The sequence below is a fragment of the Amblyomma mixtum genome, chromosome 4 (genome assembly GCF_055824585.1).
Source record: "Amblyomma mixtum isolate Tamu chromosome 4, ASM5582458v1, whole genome shotgun sequence".
NCBI classification, from domain to species: domain Eukaryota; kingdom Metazoa; phylum Arthropoda; class Arachnida; order Ixodida; family Ixodidae; genus Amblyomma; species Amblyomma mixtum.
Window position 1 is genome coordinate 134,144,372 of NC_143015.1, and position 27,092 is coordinate 134,171,463.

Sequence of the window (27,092 nt, forward strand, 5' to 3'; positions counted from 1 at the left end):
GCCTCAGGGTGCTTGCCAGCGTTTCGACAAGACGACTAGCTTCGTCAGGGCCCAAAGGAAGGCATATACCGTCAACTGCGCCCTGCTAATGAACGTCTCGTTGAAGCAAAGCCCAGGTATTAGAAATAATATGAAGTTCTAAATTAAAATCCCAGGCTTCGTACAGCTCATATGACCTTTGAACGGCAGAGAAATGTGTTCCTAACGTAGTAGCCTGAAATGAAGTGTAATGTTTTTCGGCAGTCAGTGTTTTTGGTGGTCTGTGCATTAAGTGTATATCTCGGCTCGTTTCTTACTGTGACGTTTTTCCGCTAAGTTCTGGTAAGTGTCGAGAAAAAATTGTCCAAGGACTTGATTTTTATCCTCCATCGTTGCCATTGTACTACCCTGGGCCCTTGGCGTGCGTCAAAACAACGTACTTTCAAAAGGACGTAAACTTTTCCGCTCGCGTGACGCAGACAGTGTCTTTCGCTTGCGACACGCTAAGGTATTGCCCTTTAATACATGACTCCGGAACAAGGGCATTTTTGTTATTGTCTAAACTTCCACTACTGTGTCGGGCTAGTAATAACTGAGCATTACTTCATAATTTGCAAAGACGCAGTGCTGTTCTGGGATACCGTACAGCTGACGTTGAAGAAGCGAATTCGTCTTCTCTCACTAAGATACTTCACAACGCGGCAGTAAGACCCAGAGCACAAAGACGTGTTCTTCTTGAATTGCACAGGCTGCGGAAAACCGGTTTGGTGTGCCGACATTGAAACCAGTGGTTTCAAGGTCCGTTTTGATCTTAAAGATATGTATGACCAGAAAGACTTCAAAATCGAAATGTCTCTTGGTGACTTCATAACCGTTCATCCATTCTGCTCCTTTTATGCCCGCCTGTGTTTTGTTGCTAGCTGGTGGTTTGTTGCTAGACTGCTTTCTGAGGACTTTGTAAATAGATAGTATTGATATATACCACAATTTCAGGGCATTAATATCATCGTGTTATAAGGATGGGCACGCGTTCCATGCGCTAGACGGCTCCAAAGGACAGGGTTCGCTGCGCCGCGCTGTTTCAATAGTTTTGTGCTGGTACAAAATTTCTGTGGCGTATATGGTTTGGCGTGTACAACACATTGTGTGCTGCAGTTCTGAGGGCAAAAAATTTTCTCTCGTACACTTTTTTTATTGTCGTGGTCATTTAAGCACAGCATTCTTATTATGTCCAACAATCACTGATCTTGCTCACAGTAAGATTCGGTTGTACGCAGTACAGTTCGAACATGTATTCGCAGGACCAATGAAGGTTTTCCGTGCGGCTGAGTGTAGTCCATAATGTACAGTTTGTCCTCTCTGTAAAGGAGGAGGAGGACAGAGTTATTTGAAGAGACACGGGAGAGGCCTTTGCAGTTCAGTGGGCGTAGACATGCTGCTGATGATGATGATGGCGTAAAGGAGAATGATGCACATCGCCAATCGCCGTATGTTAGACTGCTGCCGTGCTTGAGCTAACTGTATTGCCTGTACTCAAATCGATGTGTGTATTGAATATACGAGTCTGTCTGGGACAGCTTTCGAGTGGGCTCTTCTTTTTAAAAAACTGGGGCCCATCTTATAGCACGTTTGATGCTAATGATGATGATGAATTTTTATGGGGCAAAAGGTCTGCGCGGCCAAAGAGCGCCATGACACAAGGTATTTTCGTTTACTTAAGGTGGAGCCAAATAACCATTTCCCAAGCATTCCACCCCGAATAAGCCGAGCGCCAGGCCTTGGGAAGCTTGTACCCCTTGTATCACCGTTGGGTACCCGGCGGCACTGGGGATGTAACCCCGCATGTCGCGCATCTAAGGCAGATGGTGAAACCAATAGGCCCCCACTGCTGTCTTCTAGCATATCTGGCTGGTTTCTCAAGGCTCACGGCCGTTTCATAGGACTTTGAAAGCTACAAAAGAAAGACCGCCGGCATACGATGTAGACATGAATTCAGCGCATACGTACTTGACAAATGAGGATGTGTGCTAATTGGGATACCCACAGGCATCACGACAATGCTACAAAACGCCAGTCGTGCCTGACTTGAAAGTGCCTGACAGTAGAGAGGGGCTTGTTGGTACTGCTAGTGAAAGCCACCGTGCCTTAAAATGTTTTTTTAGCTTATTTCTGCTTTTATTGCTTTAAGTTAGACGCTAGGTAAACGTCTGCAAGTTTTCATGAATTCGGTCTCCGCTCGAACGTAATTTATTTTATTTCATTAAAGTCAGGCCAGCGCCTACAGTCGCATATTCGTTACGACGTGCCCTGTTACAGGATCACGTATTTGGAGGCACCTGACATATATCCTACTTCCTCCACTGAAGCTTTTGCTCCGTAGTGGCTCCTTATTATATTTCTAATGAAGATGTGCATTGCAGATTGTGTAGCTAGATCTCATCCGTCCCACTCCGATGTATGGAGTGAACAAACGATAAATATTCTTAACGGAAGTGACTTTGATAACAGTAAATTGTAACAGGGATATCTCTACAAGCAGACAATGTATAACTGACAACACATAGAGACACTGTACGATTGAAAATGTACGGAGGAGGAGAGATCATTTCAATATCCTGGTGAGTTTGTTTCGAAGGATAAGGAGGTGAAAAATGAAAAGCAATAGACAAACAAGAAAAGCGGCCTTGGCAGAGTGCATGCGCTCCTACATCAGCGCCCACAAGAATGAGAATAGTAAGATAAGATTATAAAAGATAAAGCGCAGAAAACGCTCACTAATTTCATGCACAAGAGGCGACAACGCATTTCTATTGAAGCAAACGCAGCGTTTCACGGACTTTTTTGTTATTTTTTGTACTACTTCGGGTACTTTCTGGGAGAGCCCAAATCTCCGCATTAAATTCGTACGTGTGCAAAACCGGCGACTGTCTGCAGAAGCGATTCTGGAAGTATACTACAATTAGGTGTCCATGTGAATTTTTCATTTCCATTCGCCCCTTCATATCCATGAGCTTCATTCCTATCTTTCATCTTCTCTCTCTTCTTTCCTACCCTATGCGCCGTGTACCAGAAAAGGCTGCACTCTGACCTAACTTACTACGCTCGCATCTTCTTATCCTCTCGTTTGGCAGACAACACCACATGTCGTGTTACCGTTGTAAAATGTGTCAATTTATCTTTGAGTTGCTTTTTTCGTTATTCTTTGGCTCATGCACACGAAAAAAAACCATTAAAATGGCACCAAGAAAGAGTGTTCATTATTCGGCGAGTTAAGACGGCAGGATAACGCTGATAATCAGTGATCTAATCATAGTGAGGTTGTCTTTCTTGCGATCTTTTAGCATATTGTCGACGGCGCGGACAACGAACATTTCAAATTATTCAAAATAATACATTGACACGCGGTAAAGGATCGATAGAGTAACTTACCTTCTGGTCCAGGATATTTATCGCCGATTAGAATACAGTTATCGCTAGCGTACAGGATGGAGTACTTCGGCTTATAACCTGGTGGCCGCTTCCCACCACCTGTAAAAAGTTGCATTATTATTCCGGAGACCTTCGAAGACCTCCGCTAGGACACCTCTTTCTTCCTTTCTTTCACTTCCTCCGTCATCCCTTCTTTTACGGCGTGGTTCGGATGTCCACCGAGATATGATGTGAGACAAATGCTAATAAAGGAATAATTACTCATTGACACTGACCTACTCATTGACATCCACCCAAGCGCAGCCATGCGGCTACAAAGGAAAGCTACACAGCTTTCTCAGAAACTTTGTAGTTAAGAAAAAAAATTCATCCCGGTCCAGGTTCGAACCCGGGACCACCGCTTCACCAGAGAAGTCGCTCTACCAGTTTAGTTAACTGGCACGGCCAACTTATGTTAGGGCGATAGCAAATTGATCAATAACTCGAAGTGGGAACTGTGTTGGTCAAATGTTTAATGGAATCTTCCAAGGTGGAGTAGATTTGCCGACATATCCTGCAGAAATTCCTTTCCTGAAAAAAAAAGAACCCTCCCCCCTCCTCCCCCCCCTCCCTTTCTTTCATACTGCACCAGAGTGATCAATGTATTCGTATGTGCTACCTCGAGACGCTTTGTTGGATTGAAGTACTTAAATATTCATGTTTTCTCAGGCCCTAATAATTGAAGAAAAGTGAGTGAAAATAGTAAAACGCACCACGAACAGAATTAGCAGAGCAGGACTGCAATATATATTCCCTAACACCCTTTTTAAACAGGTCGACACTTGTAATGGAGGGGAAAGAGGAGGTCAGGTGGCTGCTGTCGTTGGCCGTCGTCCGGAAAGAATCAATGACCCTTTGACGATGACCCCTCTCCAGTTGCGCATTCCTATGCTCTCACTATGCCCTCTCTCTCACAGGGTAAACACCGTCCAGTTAGTGATTCCTCTGCTCTCGCCACATCCCAGTATTTCTATTGTAAGCAGCTTCCGGACATTTTACTTGATAGCCACGATTCCGTTGCGCTTTGCTATATCAGGGTAGGGAAACAAATGTTTCTCTCTCTCTCTTACACTCTCCTACACTCTCACGGTAACCCCGTTCGTTCTTCCAAGGTACTTTCCAGGCGATTCCCTCGACAACCTCCCACGGGTCCTTACGCTCTCCCCGTGTCCTTACCCTTCAGTGGTAATCGCCCTCTGAATGGTTACCATGGCAACAAACCCACCGGTTAAGCCGACTGAGGCTTCGATCAAAAACCTTCATCTGAGGAATTTCATCCAAGAAAACCAAGGTGGGGAAATCTTGTACCGATTATAAGACGCGTTCGCCCGCCGGCCCTGGGGATCAAACCCAACACCTCCAGAATGCAGGGCGGTTCCACAAGGCCAACGCTTCGGTTAAGAATTTCAGAGCCACTTGCAAATAAAGGTTATTATAGAGTGGTTATTTGACGTTTTCCAACATACCCTGCTTCGATTTGCGCTGCTGTTCCGCCAACCGTTCCATGAGCGCCTCTCATCGGGCGACACGTTTCGACGACGCCGCCGTAGTCGAAACCTGTTGCATTCCTCCGCTCGTACCACACCCTCCCTACTAATTCCAGTGTAATCGCAACTGCGTATTGTTCGTATTGCTTGTCGTAAAAAAAAAAATTTGGCAGAGGCTTAGCTTGGTTAAGCCCGGTAAGTTGCGAAAGCAATAGTCCTGGCTGCGCCTGGTTAGCCTGGTGGTGTGCCTTGGTAGTGCTCTTAGTAAAGCTTATTTATGAAAGTTTTGCCCATTTGTTTTACATGGCATTATGCTCGCCACACGAGGGTCCCCACGTGCTGGGAGATTTATGCGTGCCTCGGTCGCCAAAACGAGCGACTGACGCTAACGGATGATTGTCTAGAAGCTCCGAGCTACACGGTCAAAGCCGGCGGCCGAGGATGCGGATAACCGCTGGATGGATGGATAGGAGCTCCCCCTTTGAAACGGGGCGGTAGCAATTGCCACCATGCTCAGCTTTTCTTTCGTTATTTTTTTTTGTTTTTTGTCTATTTTTTCTTTATTTTTATTTTTGCTTTATTTTTTTTTTAATTCGCGGCAGCTGCGGCATGGATCCGCTGGGACAGCAGCGACGAGCTGAGTTGGGCCCCAGGTTTCTCTCCGTCTGGCGTGACGTCACAACAGAGGTCAAGCTAAAGGTCAAAAGAGGTCCAACTAAAGGTCAAACGTGGAACCGCCGGGACGAAGCTGAAGGCTCAAAACCTAGCGCAGTATTGCTTTAGCTATAAAACTCTTCATCCATCCATCGTGTCATAAGAAATCAACGCATATCGTTCAAGCATCGATCAACTCCTTTCTGGTGGCATGCGTTTCGTCGGTCTGCCCAAATGTTCGGAGTACTGGCTCAGCGAACCTTCTTTGCGCTTTACGTACCCAAGCAGCACAGGGAATCAGCCCAATATTGTGAATTCACGGCTTCACTCTGGGCCTAGGCTGGACCGGCCGTTGCCAATACGCTTCCAATGTTGGGCCGATTATTTGTGCTGCATGGGTAGTGTGTTCCGGCATAAGTCATGGTCTGCCGTTACGAAGGACGAGGGCAGAAAATGAGGCCACCGTATTCAACCAGTGAACTCACGGCTGCATTTTCGTTTGCCATCGGCGCATAGCAAATCATTTCAACAAGAAGTAGAAAATACTTACCTTCATCCTTTACGTCAAGGTATGCTTTATCTCCTTTGTCCGAGTAATTCAGTTTGATCTCAAGATCGTATGATCTGCAAGGTAATTTTACACGCACTGTACGCCTCTCAAACATGTTCCTGCCAGCAGAATATCTCGTTTAAAGTTTTAAATTGACACGATGTGCCTCATTATGAATAATTCCTTTCGCTTTCATCTTATTAGGATGTGACGTCAGTAAGGATGTATGCGGTTGGTCGTGGAAAGGACCAGTATGTTTCAGAGCTACGAATAAGCAGTTCGGAGCCGTAACCACTGAGAAGCCACGGCAGCGCCCCTTATGTTTTTAAGCGAAGGATCATGCGAGGACACGCAAAGAGTATGGGAAATATGTTTTAAAATATTTCAGTGAACACAGAATACTTGTCTCGTTAGCCACAATCCGATTAAATATATGCATCAGTGAATGTCGATTACAACATTGCATGAACTGCAGCACAGAATCGAGCGAATAGGATGCCAAACTTGCAATGAATGGTGGAAAGCATGGTGGAAAGTGCGAGAGAGTCTCGACGGCGCAGATGCGGTCGTTGCTTAAGAACGTTTAATCATGCAGGAAGCAAGGGAACTATGCGAGCCAATTTTCCCAGCTTCTGACACTATGACAGAAATGTATCACCGTATGACACGTTCGCTTAACGAGCAGGGTGCACTCAAGAATCTGCGAGAACCTCCTTTGCCAAACTGGGAAGACAATGAGGCACTCAGGCCTGTGGGTATATTACGTTCCTAATTTACCCGCAGGCGTTGCTGACTACGTTTAAAACTTATTGCGGTAAGTACATGCACACAAAGCTCTCTTTAGGGCGAGGCAATAGATATAACGTTTTGGAGGAGGTCAACGAGATGAATGGCCCAGCAAGAATGAACTTGAGAGGACACTTTAACTACCGCTTAAGGGATGATGCGCCAAAGTTAGTCGGTCCCTTCAGTGGACTTCGTTCCTCTTTGTGCATTATGTTGCGGACATGGACATTGTTCTTTCTTTAATCATCACATAACGCTTAAAGTACCCCAGAGAGCACAATGCGGTAGCGTTAGTACTCCTTCTATATCACCTAGTTGATGTCTACATGCCCATATATATAACGAACCAGTCATTCGCCACATTCATAGAACGCGGGAAGTTCTCATACCACTTTTGGCGCAGTGGTGCCGCGGTTAAGCGATGCACTACTGTCCCGGCAAAATGGCTGTCTCAAAGAAAGCCACCCGTGGGGCCTCTGAGACCAGCTGCTCTTAGCGAGCAACCTCTCGCAATCAGTTATTAGTTACCCATTAGTTGGAAAGATACCAACAATTAGAAGGAGAGGAAGGAACTTTCTCACTTCTAATGGCGGAGTGCATTAAACGGTTACCTTTTCCTCCTCTCTGTGCACGCAAAGCTTGTTTGGTTTCCTTCATGTCGTGTGAGACCCTGAGCGTCACTTACGGGGGTTTACCGTTGAATTGTGGGAGTCTGGTATAAACTTACGCATTTTTTTCTTTCCACCGCCTCCCGTCGCCTCATTCAGAGAGGTGATAGACACCGCCCGCACACTTCGAGAAAGAGGTTTGCGTTCGTCGTCAGCAGCCAATGGAGAGCGCCTACCTGAAATCTTTGTCTTAAGGTAAACAGGATTTCAAAGCAACAGACGATGTTTTCATACCCGTCCGACTCGCGGTACGCAGGTTTATACCGGCTCCATACAGGTTTAGGCGGGTCCATGGTTTAGCGCTCATATTCAGAGGCCGGTGCTCTTTGGAATATGAACAGTTTAATCAGGCACGCTTTGACGCTCATAACGGCGCTCATAAAAGCCCCACCAATAAAGCATTAGGGTTATGTTTAATCCTTGTATACAATGTGCTTTCTATCGAAAGTAGAGGCGCTTGAAGGTAATTTTTTTTTTTTTCAAAAAGAAGTCTTAGTTTAAATGTGTAGTTCTAACCAAATACAGTTTTTCTCCTTGCTGATTGTGTTTAGAGCCTATGCGCCCAGCGAATATGCTTCCTATGCTAAAGCGGCGAGAGAGTAGAATGTGCTGTGGACGTTTTTGCGAAGGTTTTAAAGTGGGAGCTGAACAGTCCGAACCAGAGGAGCACCATGCTATGAACGCAATGCCATAGGGCTATATTGGGGCCCTGTTGAAATTGTTTCCTCGTATGATAAAATGATTTTTAAGGCTTATCTCACCGTGCGTCAGGAGTTTTAAATAATGAGCCCTCGTTTTTGCCGAGCACTTCTCTCTTGTCTTCATACCAACTGAGAAATGGTTTAAAGTAAATAGAATGGGACCTCCATTCATACTGCGTACCTGGATAACTTGTTTCCCTGGAAAAAAAATACGCATTTATAGTTAGCGTATCTGTCAAGGACTGAAGCAATATTTAAAAACAAATTTTGCCATACTGGCAGTCACCTATGGGAGAGAAACGTGGAGGCTAACAAAAAGGGTTGAGCTTAAGCTGAAGACAACGCAGCGAGCTATGGAAATAAAATGATAATTATAACTTTAACAAACCGGCAGAGGAGAGAGAGTGTGAGGTGACATCCTCGTCGAATTCAAGAAGAAGTGGGCTTGGGCAGGGCATGTAATGCGAAGGCAAGTTCACCGCTGGTCCTTAAGGGTAACGGAGTGGATTCCAAGAGAAGGCAAGCGTAGCAGGGGGCGACAGAAAGTTAGGTGGGCGGATCAATTAATAAATTTGCGGGAATACGGTGGCTTCAACTGGCAAATGACAGTGTTAAGTAGAGAGACATGAGAGAGAGGCCTTTGCCCTGCAGTAGGTGTAGTCAGGCTGCTGATGATGATGATTCCCCAAAATCTTTGTACTGTTTGTTTACGCTCAGAGCCGCAGGCTTTATCGTGTTCGTGTGGCGCAGTATTGAACCAAATTTATCTCGAATGATATCAGCAACGCGCAACTGCTTCCACTTTGTTCCAGATTGCTGTAGTTGCATTGTCGCCTTATCTTGATGGTTCCTTGGCAGCTTTAAACTGAGCGCGGCCATGACTGGTGGGCATTCTGTTCGATGACGGCCAAGCACACTTTCTGCTACGCCACCGCCATGTCACTCAGTTCTTTATAGGCGCAGGTCGGCCCAACAGTTTCTTTTAGAAGCCGTATTCGCTGTCTTCGTGAACCCTGGGCTGGCGTATCACTACGCGACAATATATACCTTTTTTTTTCGTTCAGAATTGGACAAAATAAAAGCCGTCTAGAAATGATAAATTTTTTCCCAAAGACGTTCCTGGCCTATGAATGAGGTCATTTATGGCGTTTCTAGGAACTGAGGAAGGCTCTTCAAGGGATGATTTTGCCGTTGTTCTCATACCCCTAGGAGTTCTCAGTTATGAAAAACGAAAATGTCGCGAACACGCAAGCCTGTCAGGAAGAATACCCGGCAACGCATAATTGGCTACCAGCGTCATGCACTAAAGAGTGTTAAGACGTTGCAGCATTTGCAATCTGCCTGAGTTCCTTTTGACGCGAATAACAGCAAAAATGTCACTTTATCGGTGTTGAGTGCAGGAAGAAAAACTTTTCAGAAACTGTATTATGTTCTCAACTTTCGTTATAGTAGTGCATATTTTCACGTCTTGTTTTGAAAGAGTGGTCTACAGAGTTGGGTGAAAACCTGAGATGGTACTCACCTGATGTACCATTAAGAACTCCACACTTCGGTAGTAGGTATTGCCACTTTCACGTTTATACTTAGACTTGAAGCAGCTGAACGGATAAAGTCTGGTGGTCATATAGCCTGACATAAATTTTTGGTAAATGTCATCCGTGCTTCTAAACCACTGCAAGAAAAGTGCAATAATTTTTGAATTTCAGAAAGAAATACTGCTTTGGCAATAGGAGACGGAATCACAAATGCAGACCACGTTAGGAAGTAGGCTAATGAGATGCTTTCACGATGACCTATTGCTCTTTCATGAATCAGCGCCTTCTTTAACCCGTAAATCTCTGACGAGCGTATGGTATACAGGGTATCTTCTGTAAGTAGTAGTACTGGTTTTTTCCGGGGCGAACGGGCCGACGAGAGGCTGTCTGCGCGGGTAGGATCTTGAAAAGGGATATTGGGAATGCTGGGGAAAATCGGCAGTCGGCTCTCAGCCGTTCAAGAGAGCAGGTCGCTTGAACTGTGAACCCCTGTCGAAACGTCTCGTCACGCAGAATCGTGGAGCGTTTACTGGATCAGTGATACGCGATCAAGTTTTGCATAAATCTTGGCAAAACGGGCAAAGACACTCGCGACATGATTAAGGAGACCTACGGTGACAGGTGTTTTTTGAGCGGCACAAGCTGTTCCGAGAAGGTAAGGAAAGAGTGGAAGATGACGACCGCTCCGGACGCCCTTCGACCAGCAAGACCAACGAAAATGTGCAGCGAGTGAAACATTTACTGAACAGTGATCGTAGGATGAGTATCAGAATGATTGCTGAAGACTTGAGCATTCCTCGAACCCAAGTTTTTGAGATCCTGACAGAAAACTTAGCCATGAGTAAAGTGTGTGCGAAGTTGGTTCCGGGAGTGTTGTCAGAAGAGCAAAAGCCAAACCGGAAAGCGATCTTCCAATATCTTCTTCATCATGTGAATGAGGACCCCGATTTCTTGCCTAGCATAAAGCGTCAACGCTGCCTCAGCCCCCCTACAGCCCGGCCTTGGCCCCGCCAGACTTTTTTCTATTCCAGAGAATAAAATCCACGCTCAAGGGATCGGATCGGTAGAGGTGGTTCAACAGGCCGTGACGAGGGAGCTAAACAGCATTCCGGTCTAGGCGTTCCTGGAGGCGTACGAAAACTGGAAAACTCATTGGCAGTACCTTGTAGGTGCGGAAGGGTGTAACTTAAAAAAATTCTAATCATTTGTACTACTCTCATGAATAAGTTTCATTTAAAAAATGGGTCCTACTACTTTCAGAACAGACCCCGTATAGTATGTGAACACGAATCTATCATTCATGTGGCACAGTAACACCCAGACGTCGCAGTAAACAGCAAGTGACAGCTACCAAATCTACTGAGTGCGAGAACACAGTGCCTTTGTGTGGTTTATGAGGGTTTAACGTCCCAAAGCGACTCGTGCTATGAAGAACGCCGTAGTGGATGGCTCCGGATAATTTCGACCACCTGGGGTTGTTTAACGAGCACTGACATCGCACAGTACACGGGCCTCTAGAATTTCGCCTCCATCGAAATTCGACCGCCGCGACCGGGATAGGACCCGCGTCTTTCGGGTCAGCAGCCGAGCGCCATAGCCACTGAGCCACCGCGGCGGCCAAGAACACAGTATGTCAGGGCAGCAGTTCAGAAGGTTAGTGTGTTGCCAGTTAATTAACTCTATTCCATACCGGTCCTTATTCGATGTTTAGAAGCTTCGCATTTCTGAAAACGTAGTGAGGATCTGTGTGAAGAAATGTAATATGGAATCAATGTACAATCAGTTCTGAATTGTCCGAATATCAATTCGGATAGTCTTTGGTTGCAGAGGGATGTAATACTTAATATCTGACTTTTTTAAAATTATGCTGAAACTGAATCATTTCTAGGCAAATGTAAATGAAACGAAGACTTTTTATTTTGTAAAATGAAAAATTTTTTCATACTTGTTTTTGTACCCGCTCCTCATACGAAGTGAAAGGGGGTTTCTGCACAAATGGTACAGGGCGTGGTGTTCACGGCGGGCGACACAAAACGGCGAGCAGAACGGCGGGCAGCGCTGAAGACGGCCAGTCCAACCCAAGGGATCTCGTGCAGCGTGGCGGTACTTCCTCTTTTATCGGTGCTTCGTCTACGTCGGCGCTCTGGCAGCGATCGGCCTATAGTAGGATACAACTTAAAAAAACAGCAGTTGCTAACACTGGGCCGCGGTCCGCGGCATCCTGTATTACTCCGCTCGCCAATCGCAACTGTAAACGAAATCAGCTTTTTAATGTTTGTCTATATCAAACAATCTATGTATCAAAATTCTAGAGCTCATAATATTTTTTCTTGTGATAAGCTTCTTGTTTACGTAACAAGAAGCCTTTAAGCAGCAGACTACTTTTTCGTCGTGGTGGAATTCTGTGCGCGAAGGCTGAATGTGGGCGGAGCTTCACTGCAGACTTAAGTTGTATCCGACTATAGGCGGTATCAGGCGCGGCCGTCGTGGTTCGCTACAATTGCCCCGGGAACGAAGAGGAGCCACCCGGGCGACTTATGGCGAGGGCAAGAGGAGCGGGTCGTAGTAAGTCTTCAGGCGGCTGACGTGGACGGTTTGTCGGCCGCGATGGCGCAGGTCCGAAGAGGGGTTGAGCGGCTCCACGATGTAATTGACCGGCGACGTTTGCTGGACGACGCGATCAGGTCCATGGTAATCCGTGCGAAATTTTGATGACAATCCGGGTGGTGTGCCGGGAACCCATAGCCAAACTAGGGAGCCAACCGGAAAAACGTGTTGCCTGTTAACGTTATCGTGGCGATGCTTTTGGCGGCCTTTGGATACGGAGGTAAAAGAGCGCGCCAACTGGCGGCAGTCTTCTGCGTGCTTTGCGACTTCAGAGAAAGGCGTCCACTCGCAGGCGTCAGGAGTATAAGGTAATATAGTGTCCATCGTGGACGACGGCTCATGCCCATACAGAAGGAAGAAAGATTGGTTTGGTTTATTGGGGTTTAACGTCCCAAAGCAACTGAGGCTATGAGGGACGCCGTAGTGAAGGGCTCCGGAAATTTCGACCACCTGGGGTTCTTTTAACGTGCACTGACATCGCACAGCACACGGGCCTCTAGAATTTCGCCTTCATCGAAATTCAGCCGCCGCGGCCGGGATCGAACCCGCGTCTTTCGGGCCAGCAGCCGAGTGCCGTAGCCACTGAGCCACCGCGGCGGGGCAGAAGGAAGAAAGAGGTAAAGCAGCTAGGTGGTTGATTGCGTGGCGGTGTTGTACGCGTATGTCACGAAAGGAAGGATGGCATCCCAGTTGGTCTTATCTGCTGCGACGTACATTGTGAGCATGTCTCCGAGAGTACGGTTGAAGCGCTCGGTCAGCCCGTTAGTTTGAGGATGGTATGCAGTGGTGGTCCGATGTACGATGCGACATTCGGCGAGCAGAGCTTCAACGAGGTGTGAAAAGAAGGCGCGGCCTCTGTCACTTAGCAGCTCGCGAGGCGCGCCGTGGCGAAGGACAAAATGGTGCAGCAGGAACATATCAACTTCGCGGCTAGTAGCAGCAGGAAGGGCGGCTGGCTCGGCATACCGGGTGAGGTGGTCGACGCCGACGATAATCCAACGGTTCCCAGAGACCGTACAGGGAAGCGGGCCGTAAAGGTCAACGCCAACGCGATTGAAAGGACGTGCTGGGCATGTGAATGGTTGCAAGGGGCTGGTCACACGGGGAGTGGAAGCCTTCCGCCGCTGACAGGCGATGCAAGATCGGACGTATTTTCGCACATAGGCGTACATGCCGCGCCAATAGTAACGCTGAGAAATTCGTTTGAATGTTTTCAGCGCACCAGCGTGCGCACACTGAGGGTCAGCGTGGTAAGATGCGCAAATGTCGGATCTTAAATGGCGGTGAATCGCGAGAAGCCACCTCCGACCATCAGGCATATAGTTGCGGCGGTATAGAAGGCCGTCCCGGAGGGCAAGGTGCGGAGCTTGACGCCGTAAAGTTCGAGAGGGCGCAACGTTTTGTGATGAAGACACGGCGTCTATGAGGGACGCAAGCCACGGGTCTTTTCGCTGCTCAGCAGGCATATCAGTGATGGTAAGAGACGAAAGTAAGGGATCGGTCTCCGAGGAGCAGGCAGCGTCGCTGGGAAGGGGAGGCCGAGACAAAGCATCAGCGTCCATGGGCTTACGGCCTGAACAGTAGATGACGCGGATGTTAAACTCTTGAAGGCGAAGAGCCCACCGAGCGAGGCGACCGGATGGGTCTTTAAGCGACGATAACCAGCAGAGCGCATGGTGGTCCGTGACGACGTCAAACCGGCGGCCGTATAGATAGGGCCGGAATTTCGTTAGCGCCCATACGATAGCTAAGCCTTCCTTCTCCGTAACGGAATAGTTGGATTCAGCTTTGGTAAGCGCGCGACTGGCATATGCAACGACGTATTCTTCAAAACCATCTTTTCGCTGGGCCAAGACTGCTCCGAGGCCAACGTCACTGGCATCCGTATGGACCTCGGTAGGTGCTGTGGGGTCATAATGTCTAAGTATTGGCGGCGAAGTCAAAAGATGGCGCAGGGTAATGAACGCTTCGTCGCACTCGGCCGACCAGTCAGATATGTCAGTGTCTCCGCCAAGCAGTTTCGTCAGTGGCGCAATGATGGACGCGTAATTGCGTACGAAGCGCCGGAAATAGGAACACAAACCTATGAAGCTTCGAAATTGCTTGAGAGAAACCGGCTTAGGAAATTGCGCCACAGCACGTAGCTTGGTCGGGTCAGGAAGAATGCCTTCCTTGGAGACGATGTGCCCCAATATTGTCAACTGCCGAGCGCCCAAAGTGGCACTTCTTGAGATTCAACTGCAGTCCGGCGTCAGTCAGGCAAGTAAAAACCTGCTTTATGCGTGGGAGGTGTGTGGTGAAATCGGTGGAAAAGACAACAATGTCGTCCAGGTAGCAGAGGCAGGTCTGCCATTTGAACTTCCGCAAGATGTTATCCATCATCCTTTCGAATGTGGCCGGAGCGTTGCACAGACCGAACGGCATCACGTTGAACTCGTAGAGGCCGTCGGGTGTAACAAATGCTGTCTTTTCTCTGTCAGGTGCAGCCATCGGTACTTGCCAGCAGCCGGAACGTAGGTCAAGGGACGACAAGTACTCAGCGCCTTGGTTGTACTGAACCAGGAGACTCGCCACGTAGCAGGGTAAGCGGGCAGGGAGACGGATTATAAATATGCATTTTCGCGAGACCTCCGTGAACATCGAGAACAGCGTACGGCAGCGGCAGGTTTTTGCGATGGACGAAGGAAGACGATGGCGTAAATAAAACTGTGACGGCGGGCGTAGCAGGGCACGAGAGGGATACAAGCGATGAAGCCTCCGGAGCGATGTCGACGTCTTCAGTTACGGTGATCTTCTGCGGACACAGGAAATGGAGGTCGTCGGCCAGTTCGTCCCACAATGCCGAAAATTCGACCTCAGCGCGGGCGCAATCTATCAGAGCGTTATTTTTTGACAGGAAGTCCCACTCAAGAATCACGTCGTGAGAACAAGACGGCAAGACCAAGAACTCGACACTGTACAAAATATCGGCAATGACGACCCGCGCTGTGCATGCGGCCAAAGGTGCGATCCTCTCTTCGGTAGCAGTGCGAAGCGACAAACCAGAAAATGACGTCGTCACTTTCCGTAACCGACGGCACAATATCTCATGTATCACTGACACCGCAGCGCCCGTGTCGACAAGCGCGTACACAGACAGACCATCGACAGAAACCAATAGAATGTTCGCGGGAGAAAGATGAGGCCTTGAACTGTTCGAAGAGCACGCAGTTCTTGCCTCGGGAACTGCAGAATTTAGTTTCCCTCGACAGTGCTGCACACGAGACTCGACCGCAAAAAATATAGTTGCTTTCTCAAGTGCATTTGGAGTGGAAGGGTACTGGGCTCTCGCACATGGACAGTCTCAATAAAATCGAGACCAGCATTTTCAGCGCTATTCCCCAGAAAAGAAGGAACTAAACCGTCATATTTTTTTTACGAAATGAAGTCAGCCTTCAATGTTGCCTGCATAACTTTGCGGTTCTTGGATGCCCCAATAAGTAAACTTCCGTTCGTAAGGATAGCGAGCGGTTATATTTGTTCTATTTTGAGTACATGGAATTGCCCTTTAATCGAACTGTTTTGTTGTCTTCGATTTCGATAGATCCGGGTTACACTGTAACGGGCCAAATTGAAACAACGCGAAATCAACAACATATTTTTGATAAAGAGTACAATTCTTCAACAACGCTCGAAGAGAAAGCTCGCAGAACAAAAACAATTTTTCCCGAGTATTTTCCCGCGAATTTGCACATTTGCACATCGCACGTCTGCAGAGTTCGAATAGCAATCAGTCAAATATTGTTTTGACAAGGTAATTGTTAGGCGTATGAAAAATGAAAAAAAAAAAGACAAAGTAAGCCTTCAAACGCCGAAAAGTGCATGAACCCAGCCAAGTTAAGTCAATGTAGGCTTGAGTTTAGAAAAGTGACGAGGAGATTCTTAGGAGAACAACTTCTGCAAAATGCGGAGAATGCAGTGCTTACCTGTTCTGGACTCAGCTTCCTCGGATCTTTATGCGTATTTAGTACCAGCATCAGTGATTGAAAAAAGGCGAATAAAAGAAACAGATAAACATTTTGTGCTCAGCTTTTTGTTCAATTTACTCTCATATCTACCCTGTTTGTGCATAAGTTAACAGCGCTTCAGCATTCAATGCCATAACATGATACTGTCTTGGAACTACGGGTGTCTTCTTTTCACTTCTGGATGTTAAAGGCAAAGGTTGCTTCTACATGGTCTGTTCTGAAAGTAGTAGGACTCATTTTTTTAAACAAAATTTATTCAAGAGAATAGTACAAACGATTACAAATTTTCAAGGTAGCACCCTTCCGCACCTACACGCTGCTGCCAATGACTTTTACAGTTTTCGTACGCCTCCAGGAATGCCTGGACCGGAATGCTGTTTAGCTCCCTCGTCACGGCCTGTTGAACCACCTCTACCGATCCGTGATGTTTCCCCTCGAGCGTTGATTTTATTCTCGCGAATAGAAAAAAGTCTGGCGGGGCCAAGTCGAGCCTGTAGGGGGGCTGAGGCAGCGTTGCCGCCTTGTGCTGGGCAAAAAATCGGGTTCCTCATTCACATGATGAAGAAGATCCTACCGGTTGGCCTTTTCCTCCTCTGACAACACTCCCGGCACCAACTTCGCCCACGCTTTCCTCATGGATTAGTTTTCTGTCACGATGTCAAAAACTTGGGTTTCAGGAACGCTCAAGTCATCAGCAATCATTCTGATACTTATTCTACGATCACTGTTAAGTAAATGTTTCACTCGCTACACATTTTCGTCGGTTTTGCTGGTCGAAGGGCGTCTGGAGCGGTCGTCTTCCTCCCCTCTTTCCTTACCTTCTCGGAAAAGCTTGTGCCACTCAAAAAACACCTTATCTACCCATGGAAGCGTCACCGTAGGCCTCCTTAATCATTTTGTGAGTCTCTTTGCCCGTTTTACCAAGATTTACTCAAAATTTGATTGCGTATCGCTGATCCAGTAAACGCTCAACGATTCTGCGTGACGAGACGTTTCGACAGGGATTCACAGTACAAGTGACCTCCTCTCTTCAACGGCCGAGAGCCGACTGCCGATTTTCCCCAGCATTCCCAATATCCCCCTTCAACGATCCTGCACGCGCAGGCCACCTATCGTCCGCCCGTTCGCCCAGGAAAAAACCAGTCCTACTACTTTCAGAACAGACCCTGTATATTTGATATATGGCACAGAGTAGGAGGGGCTACTGGCTAATGTTTTTTTTTTTTTTAAGTTAGAGTGACTTTAACAAGGCGATTAATAGAGGGAGGTATTAAAACTCAAGATTTCTCATCGGCTTGTTGTAAAATAATTTATGAATAACAAATCCGCAATGTGAAAGCGCATAGAGTCGCTCTTCTCGCCAATCTGTATTATCTCCTAGACAAAGTGCCATCTTTGCACTGGCTATCGCAGCTCTCGGTTCCTAAACCTTTTGCGGTTCCGCTGGACGGCGCCGAAATTTGCTGCTCGGGTTATCCCTGCTTTTCGAAATCGAAGACTTCAACTCTGGCGCTTTTTGCTGCGCGATTTTAGCTATTGTGTAACGTAGACCCGAGCCACCGCACACTCAAGTGCGCTTGTAGTTATAAAAAATTACGGGATTGCACTTAAGTCTGCTTAAGAGCGGAAATTCAAACACCTTTCCCGGTCCTCTCTTTTTTCCACCAATATTTTTCATATTTTGGCACTTTGTTTTTATTTTTACTCTTGGTTTCTAGTTTTTGTTTTGTATTTTAAATATATAACTTTCTGTGGCTTGTTCTTTTATTTATTTTTCTTCTTTTTTTAAATTGTGCGTTTTCTTTGAGTCTTTTTTGCATAGAAAGGACTGTAGGCATTCATACTTTCAACTGCGAAAAAAAAAAACACGGACACAAGGTAGAAGGCACGACACGAGCGCAGTGTGTTCGTGCCTTCGCTCGTGTCGTGCCTTCTACCTTTTTTTTTTCTTTATTCCTTGTGTCCGTGTTTTTTTTTTTGCACAGTTGAAAGTATGAATCCCCACCAACTCGCCCAGTTTTCCGTCCTTATTAACTACATTTCTTGTTCTTTGGGCTCTTTTCCGTGTGTACCATTCAACTGCGCTCGTGTCGTGCCTTCTACCTTGTGTCCGTGTTTTTTTGCGCAGTTGAAAGTATGAATCCCTACCAACTCGCCCAGTTTTCCGTCCTTATTGACTGTAGGCAGTTTAGCCGATGTATGGATTGTTACATGGCCAGCGTTGGATTAGCTATGGATCTGTCTCACTGGACGAACACCAGTGATGAGCCAAGAAATGCGTTCTCATTAATATCCTGCATAAAAACAAAAACTGCCAGCAAGCAAACGGCGCCGAGGCTCACAGCAAGCAAACGGGGCGATATGCTTTTCATAAAGCAGCCCGTATCTCTCCCGATAACTCGCAACCACGGTACGGGCGGCGCCACTGTGCAGCCACTTTCTGACGTTCCGCATTCTAATAGCCACTATCTAGGCGAAAGCCTCTATTTCCTCATCGTTTTCGACAGAAGGTTGTCAGCAGAGGTGTCACGCTAGTCTAGTCAGACCAGAAAAAAAATCTTCGTGCACGATGGGATTCCAGCCACCATCCTTCCGTTCCGCAGCCGAGCGTGATAATTTCTGCGCTTTACTTTTTATTTATTGCCTATTTCCTTCCAACGCATATGCAGTTCTTTAGTGGCTCATACTGTCGTCCGTTAACAAAGCATGTTACACGCGTTTAACTCGGAAATTATAATGCTTGAGATAGAGGAGGAGAGAATGAACCTTGAAGCTAAGTTTGATGACTGTACATTAATTAGTTAATTAATTATAGGCAAGAATGTCTTAATTGCGTTGGCATAGCGCGTACGCCGACATAGCCACGAGAACGGTGTGACGTCACATCCACCAGAAATCGTCACGGCATAGTGAAAATTGCCGCAGAATGGTCTGAAAAACGTCGGATTTCTGTCGAATTAGATAGAGAAATCTGTAATTAAGCGTAATTAACACTAAAGATTCTTAAAACATGTACAATTTGGGTATCGATATAGCCACGGGAACGGTGAGCCGCCGCATCTGCCGGAAGTCGTCAGGGCATGGTGTCCTCGGCTTACGCCTCTCAACACATTAGTTGCCAAAGTGTCCCCGCAATTTTTCTTGTCTAGCGCAGTTTCAAACGCCTGAATGCGTCTCGTAGTTTACACCAGTGAAACATTAATACAGTTTCATGTGTACCCTTAATTGCACTCACGTTTTCTTATACTCACAGCATTCTCTCTCCTTCACGCACTGGAAGTCCCATCGTCGATAGAAGCCTACTTTGCAGTGGCACCTGCAATATCCAGGCTTGCACATTATAAACGGCACTCCAGCACACGTGTCTTCGCCGAGCTGCCACGTGACACACTTCGCTTTCTCTTGATTGGGGTACCAGCACTCTGGTTTGTGAGGACAAACAAGAACGGGGAGGTCAAGCCTACGCATGCGATAAACGAATGGGGAGGATACTGAGAAAAACAGCGTGAGGGGCATCGCGTCGAACAGATGCGGTTAGAATTCATTTTCTTCGAAGGCCTAAGGACAAACTGCAGCTGGAATCATAAAAGGTTTTTGTTGCGAAAGCAATACTACTTGCACTTTCACGCCTTTGCCGTGCCGCGGCGGTGACCACCATTGACCAACATTTGACCTTGATTGCATTACATTGTATTAGATTGGATTGGACTGGACTGAACTGGATTGTATAAGATTAATTTAGATTAGATTACACTGGATTGGATTGGATTGGAATGGAATGGAATGGAATGGAATGGATTGGTTTGGATTGGATTGGAGTGGATTGGATTGAATTGTATAACCGATGCATCACCACAAGTCTAACCACAAGCACCACCACCAGCTACACTACCAGCTGAACCATGGCGTAGGTACGGATATTGCTTTCGCAATTACCGCGCTTAACCAAACTAAGCCGAAGCTAATTTTTTTATGGGTATTAACGTCCCAAAGTGACTCAGGCTATGAGAGACGTCGTACTGAAGGGCTGTGGAAATTTCGACCACCTGGGGTACTTTAACGTGCTCTGACATCGCACAGTACACGGGCTTCTAGAATTTCGCCTCCATCGAAATTCAACCGCCACGGCCGGGATCGAACCCGCGTCTTTCGGGTCAGTTCAAGAATGCGACTGAGCCGGTCCCAAAATACGACATGAATTTCTGTCGTGCAGTCGTTACGACAGGTTTTTGCATAGTATCGCGACGTTGTCTGTTGCGACAGAACTGGCTCTGCCGTCGCAACAGGTGATTGCTCAATACTACTGAGAATCCTGTTGTTACTACAAGAATTTTTGTTGTCAGGTACCAGAATAATGCAGGAAAATCTGTTCTGACAGCAGAAAATTTTCTGTTGTGTTTTTGTATTGCTCGCATTCATCTTTCGCAGTAGAGCCCATATTCCTTTTTTAAGAGCAGAAATACATTTTTGGCCTCAACATCGCACTTTCGTCTACCATTAAATTGTTTTTCACTCCTGCATATCTTCCTGAACCAGAGTATACCCTGTGTAAACATAAAATAAGAACACCCCTCACTAGAGCAACTACGACCGACGAAGCTTAAAATTTCAAATTCCTTATTTGTCAAATATCACAGGAGGCGAGGTTGAATTTCAGCAGCCGGCTTTTAAGAAAAAAGCCGAATTAAAATTGTTACACATGCCTGTATCCTTTCCCTAACAGATGCTGTGTACGACCTTTTCCGGACACCACAAAATTTATATTGGTTATCTGCGCTGCCTGTTATGCTATGTGGCTTGTGTGTATATAAGTGTATGTAAGTGCATAAATTATGCAAAATGCTGAGCTGTTCACTTAAGATGTTTCAATAATACACTCTTAAAGGTTTAGCTTTATACTTACGTACATGTTTCGTCATATCCTAAGTTCCTTGAAAACAGTCTAGCGATGTTACATTTTTCTTGTGTAATTGTATGTTTACTTTCACTGTCATGCTGTGACACACATGCGCTGAATCTTGAAGTGTTTCACTGATATATGTGTGAGTATTCTGCACTCCGTGCTAAACATTGCCATCTGGGGCAGGAGGAAAAAAAGAAATCCCCGTTCTGGTCTTGAAACACAATGGTCATCAATCCAATAACGTGATAGGTCGACGACAAAAAATTAAATAAGAAGTTACCTAACTTCAACCCGAGTAAGGTTCCTCGCATAGATAGTTATTGTAGACAAATGTCAAGCGACACGAAAGCTTTCTCGCTTTAGTGCCGAGTCACGTGGGAGACATAATGCTGCCATCTGTTCAGCATATGTCGATTACCACTTCACCAAGTTTGCCGCCGCGGTGGCTCAGTGGCTATGGTGCTCGGCTGCTGACCCGAAAGACGCGGGTTCGATCCCGGCCGCGGCGGCTGGAATTTCTTTGGAGGAGAAATTCTAGAGGCCCGTGTGCTGTGCGATGTCAGTGCACGTTAAAGAACCCCAGGTGGTCGAAATTTCCGGAGCCCTTCACTACGGCGTCTCTCATAGCCTCAGTCGCTTTGGGACGTTAAACCCCATAAACCATAAACCACTTCACCAAGTTTTGGCACAGCGCAAAGGATCGCATAGAGTATCCCTGCTACGATGCACACCTGGTTTTCAAAAATTGCACCCGGTTTGGAACGGTCTCGTGGATAACATGCACGCATGCGCGGAAGTACACTATTGCGAAAGGGATAACTAAAGATCAAAGATAGTTCTGCCTATGTGTGCAAGTTTTTTTTAGCAGCACCAAGTTTTCATAACGAGAGAGTTCATATTAGCATATCTCTTGTTTTGCAGTTAACTTGTACTTCCCGGGAGCCATTTTGTAAAAGCGGCGTTGGTTTGCTGATGGGGGTGTTTAAAAAAACCTACTTTACTTACTTTTGTAAATTACTCGCCCTGAATTGCAAGGCGCAGTAGCAAAATTAAAGACTTGCCAGCGTGTGAACCAGCTCTGCAGTCAAATGAGAGGAAAAACAAACGTTGTGGTTCTACAGGCGAAATTATTTCGTCTCTGCAACCCTTTTCAGACTGATATTGGTCAGCAAAAGAACGGCGGTGGTGACGTTGATATGCTTATCTTCACTCGTGAAGCAGCAGAGTGCGATCGGCGGCGCTATCGCCATGTGTTCGCACCTTTCCTTTTGTGTCTTCTTTCGGCGGGGACAGCTTAAAACCTCCGCCTATGGTGGCTGCCATTTAACTGAATGTAGTAAATGAAATGACTACGATCTATAAATAACCTGCTATATGATTACGGCTGACGCTGCAGATCAGACCGTAGAACAGTTGCGAGTAAGCGCTGGGTTCTCCCCTTGTGTCTGTGTTTGTAGCGCTTGTTTTATTCACGATGAATGTTTACAATCTGGCTCAGTTATATGCCTTGATCAACAGCTAACTGACGAAATCAAAGAGAGAATGACTGGGGCTCAGCATGTGCCGAGCGAACGTGGATGATTGATCTATTCTCGCACTCGACCTGAAAGGCGCGTGCGATGATATTTTGCACTCATCCATCATGGAAAGCATAAAACAGTTGAATTGCAGTATAGCTGCATCTTCAACTACGTTAAGGCTTTTTTTACAGACCGCACAGCCACGATCGGTTTCTGCGAAACACAACGAGCCACGATGCAAATGTCATGTTCAATTTGATTTAATTGGTAAAAAAAAAACCTTACATCTTTCGTCTTTTTTTATGTTCGAAATTGCAGTGCTTAGTCAACTTGACCCTGTGCTGTATTATGCCCGAATTCTCTATGTCCTGCTGCCTTGTAATGGGCCCCGGGCCTAGTCAAGCTACTCTGAAGTAGCTTTTTGCCTAGAGGCCTTTTTCTCTTTTAGAGAAATAAAGAATATGTGTATGTGTATGTGTAAAACAGCTCCCCAAGAATCGATAGTCTCGCCGCTTTTATTCAACATAGCCTTGATGGGTTTAGCGAAGAGACTCGACCAAATCCCGGTTGTCCGGCACTTGTCATACGTGGATGATATAACAAGACGAGCGCATTGACGCCATCATCAGGAAAGCAACAAAGCGAGCACTGGACCTTCCGGTGGCTACCTCCAACGCCAAACTGAAGGCGTTGGGAGTGGTAAACTCCTATCAGGAGTTGCGGGAGGCCCACCTCGTGAACCAATATACGCGGCTATCGCAGACGGTGCCTGGGCGCCGCCTGCTAAACCGCTTACACATCCAACACACATGCATACCAGAGGGGACGGAGAACATCCCGGTGCTGTGGCGCCACATGCTCTTGGTCGCTCCGCTCCCGCGTAACATGGACATGGCTTCACATGAAGGCAGACGACAAGCGCGGGTTCGCACGCTTGAGAGGCAATATGGGTATAAAGAGGGCGTCTATTACGTGGACATCACAGGGTCGTCGCCCGCAGGATTCTTCACGGCTGCCGTAGTCCACCGGGGAATGAATGTCGATGGGCTATCTTTTCGGGCCCCAAATTCAACACGAGCGGAGGAAGTCGCAATAGCTCTCGCTGCCGCCGATCCAAAATCGAAAACGGTTATTACAGACTCTCGCCGGGCCTGTGAACATTATCTTGCAGGCGAAATATCACCTCTGGCCTCGCAAATTCTAAGACGCGCTCTCGCCGATCCAACTCGCACAAAAGTGATCTGGGCTCCTGGCCACCAGGGTCTACGAGGCAATGAGGCCGCTGATGCGGCCGCCCGAGCGCTCACACACCGGGCTCCTCATCCTAGCTCTCATGGCTCAGAAGCTCATAAACCGCTTCTGCGGTTCCGCGAAATCCTAATTTATTATTGCGACAGCCACCGTCTCTACCCGGCACCTGCCAAGGGGCTGAGTAAGGCGGAGGAGCGAACTCTGCGGCGCCTGCAGACAGGAACCCTTCTCTGTCCTGCAATAGCAAAACACTTCGATCCGAACACAGATGGGCGCTGCCCGCACTGTGGAGAGATCTGCGATATCTTTCACATGGTGTGGGCATGTACTCAGAATCCTCACCTTCCCCCCTCCCCCACCCCCACCCGAGAGGCATGGGAGACTGCCCTCCTCAACTGCTCCACACTGGAGTCCCAAAGGGCTCTGGTCAAGCGGGCGCGAGACGGGGCCTCGTCATGCGGTGTCCCGGACTAAGGATACCGACCATGCAGCAGGGTTATTTATTTTTTTTTTAACCCTCAAGCTCTCTTGATTAAAGTTTTTCACCACCACCACCACGTGGATGATATTACGATCTGAGTCAGCCAAGGATCGCTAGGCGAAAAGAAAGCAGCATTTCAGCATGCGGCTTCATGTGTGCAGGAGTATGCGACGAACGCGGGCTGGAAGTACGCTCGCGAAAAGTCACGGCTCCTTAGGGTTCAGGGACTGTGATGGAAGGATGGCACGCGCATAAAGTTGCTGCTTGATGAGCACGAAGTACAAGAGGTGGATAAGATAAGGGTTTTAGGCATGTGGCTGCAAAGCAATAAAAAAGCAATCCATAGCATCGACATTCTGCGAAACCAGGGAGCACAAACATCCAGAATTGTCAGAAGTATCAAGAATGAAAATAGAGGAATGAGAGAGGAGGACACTATGCCACTCGTTGAACATCTCATATCTAGTGTAACCTACAGGTTTCCACGAGCTAAGGAAAGCGGAGGTATACCGCGCGGACGCCGTCATACAGGAATGGTAGCGTTAGGCCTAGCAGACTACACATACGGATCGTAATAACTAAAGTCCGGGCTACATAATACCTATTCCGAACATAGACAGACCCTTGTGTGCAAGGGAAACCCCAGACTAGGAACAATCACCACTGGCAGGCAAGTCCTGTACAGGATGGGCACGCCAGCTGACCTGGACGATGTAGAGTTCAAGGGCAGCATCCCATACCCAGTGCGCAAGAAGATCCATGTCAGACCCTTGCCCAAGATAATGCACCCCTAAGAAGACGCAGGATGCAGAAAAAAGACCGCGCTGAATGCTTTATTCAACAGAATACTGTCAGAAACGACTTATTGTACACTGACTCATCCCGGTACCAAAGGAAGGAATCGGTAGTCTTAGTGTTAGACGACTTACACCGTCATCTAGTAAGCGCCTACACCGCCAAAGCAAAACCCTCAGCAGCTGAGCTGGCCCCAATAGATCTAGCTATCGCACAGAACTGGCGAGCAAATAAAAGCCTGAAGATGATTACGAGAGAGAGCGGGGGAAAGTAATTTTATGAAAGGAAAGGTGGACAGGAATGCCCTGAGAATTCTGACGAAAGTAGGAGATCAAAATTCAACCCAGTCATACATTTAATGGATGCCGACGCTTTAAGGATTATCCGGAAACCAGGAAGCAAATATGCTAGCTCTAACTTACGCCAACCGCGCGACTCCTATGCTGCCCTCGACACCAGGAGCTTAGTCCTTCAATAGCTTTTCAAGAACTCTGCAAGGACTCACGTACTTCGCTGATCGCCTAGAACATTATCCTACGCTTAGGTGCTGTTATGTTAATCCACGCAGGGACCTAGATAAAGAATTCCACCACTGGCAAAAAAATGAAATGGTGGTTCATCCAAATGTACTCAGTTATAACCGCATGTATCCGGCTAGGTATAACAAATATTTAATGTATGATCGATTCTTCCGACGGGTAGGAAGATCTTTCTTCTAGATATTTTGATCACTCGCGTCGAGCAGTTGATATCCACAGGAAACCAATGGAGAACGGTTATGACGATGAAAAAAACGTTGATAGCAAAAAATGCGAACCTGCCGAAGGAAGATCTGGGGTAATATTTATTGTTATAGTGAAAACTTACAATGCATGAAAAAATTGCCGTCCTACATTCATACGCTTTCTTCCCGTTGAATAAAGCTTTTGTGCAGAACTGCTGGGTGTGGTAATAGTGAAAAAACTCTGAGCAGGGCTGTGACCAATTGCTTCTGCTAGAAAATGGCGTCTCCCGATCAGACAATGGGTGTCCCAACCCTACCAAAGAAACGCTGCATCGAGGCTCCACGGGAGAGACTGCAGGGGTTCCAGGATTACCTACTTATGCTGATCTTTCAAGCTGCATGCGGTCGATTGCGGCTGCTGCAGTTATCTCATGTTCTGTCGCAGGGTGCTACATGGAGAGTACTCTACCCGCAGCTGTGAACCAGGCGCGAAGGCTAGCTGATGGGAGAAAGAAAGCAGGAAAGGGAGACAGGAGAGGGACTTGATAGATCGGGTCAGCTGGCATTCGCAAAAATACAGGAGGCGCAAGCAGTCTGACCGAGCGGGTGAAAGAGGCCTGTAGAAGATTTAAACAAAGGCTTACCTTCACAAAAGAGTTTAGGTGCCCCAACCAATGTCCCTAAGGTTGTGAGAAGTGCAACCTGCAGTACGCTCATTGTTCTGGTAGCTTGATTGCCCTGTAGTGTAAAATGTTTTGTTCTGTAGCGAAAAAAGAACACAAAGATAATGTATACACTACAAGCGCTGAAAGGTGTCAATGTAGATTATATATCTGCGTCTAAACTGCATTATTTTGCTGTCGCTTTGGTTTTTTTTTTCCTTTCTGCTTCCACACGCGTGAAAAATAAAAAAAACAACGCAAAGGCTTTGCCGAGCCTTCGAGCTCGGCAAAGCCTTTTCTCCGAACAAAATTTA

At 46.9% G+C, this 27,092-nt stretch overlaps 1 protein-coding gene across 1 annotated transcript; it reads right to left on the minus strand.

The window, feature by feature from the left end:
• Positions 1-1,204: 1,204 nt before the first annotated feature.
• On the minus strand, positions 1,205-26,833 carry LOC149348295 (uncharacterized). The gene is made up of 8 exons (XM_089585790.1): positions 26,761-26,833; positions 19,694-19,864; positions 16,401-16,426; positions 9,816-9,965; positions 8,475-8,491; positions 6,139-6,212; positions 3,409-3,507; positions 1,205-1,338 (listed from the first exon to the last, which is right to left on the minus strand). Exons 1-8 carry the CDS (start codon positions 26,831-26,833, stop codon positions 1,205-1,207), a joined length of 744 nt encoding a protein of 247 aa, XP_089441916.1.
• Between the last annotated feature and the right edge of the window lie 259 nt (positions 26,834-27,092).

What these genes read in the sequence shown, in the direction of transcription:
- LOC149348295 (XM_089585790.1), bottom strand. Translation starts at nt 26,833, where the DNA reads ATGAGCGTACTGCAGGTTGCACTTCTCACAACCTTAGGGACATTGGTT. An exon ending in ACCTAAACTCTTTTGTGAAG is followed by an intron (nt 19,865 to 26,760) that starts GTAAGCCTTTGT and finishes CTCACAAACCAG; the next exon opens with AGTGCTGGTACCCCAATCAA. An exon ending in TAAATATCCTGGACCAGAAG is followed by an intron (nt 1,339 to 3,408) that starts GTAAGTTACTCT and finishes CCTCCTTTACAG; the next exon opens with AGAGGACAAACTGTACATTA.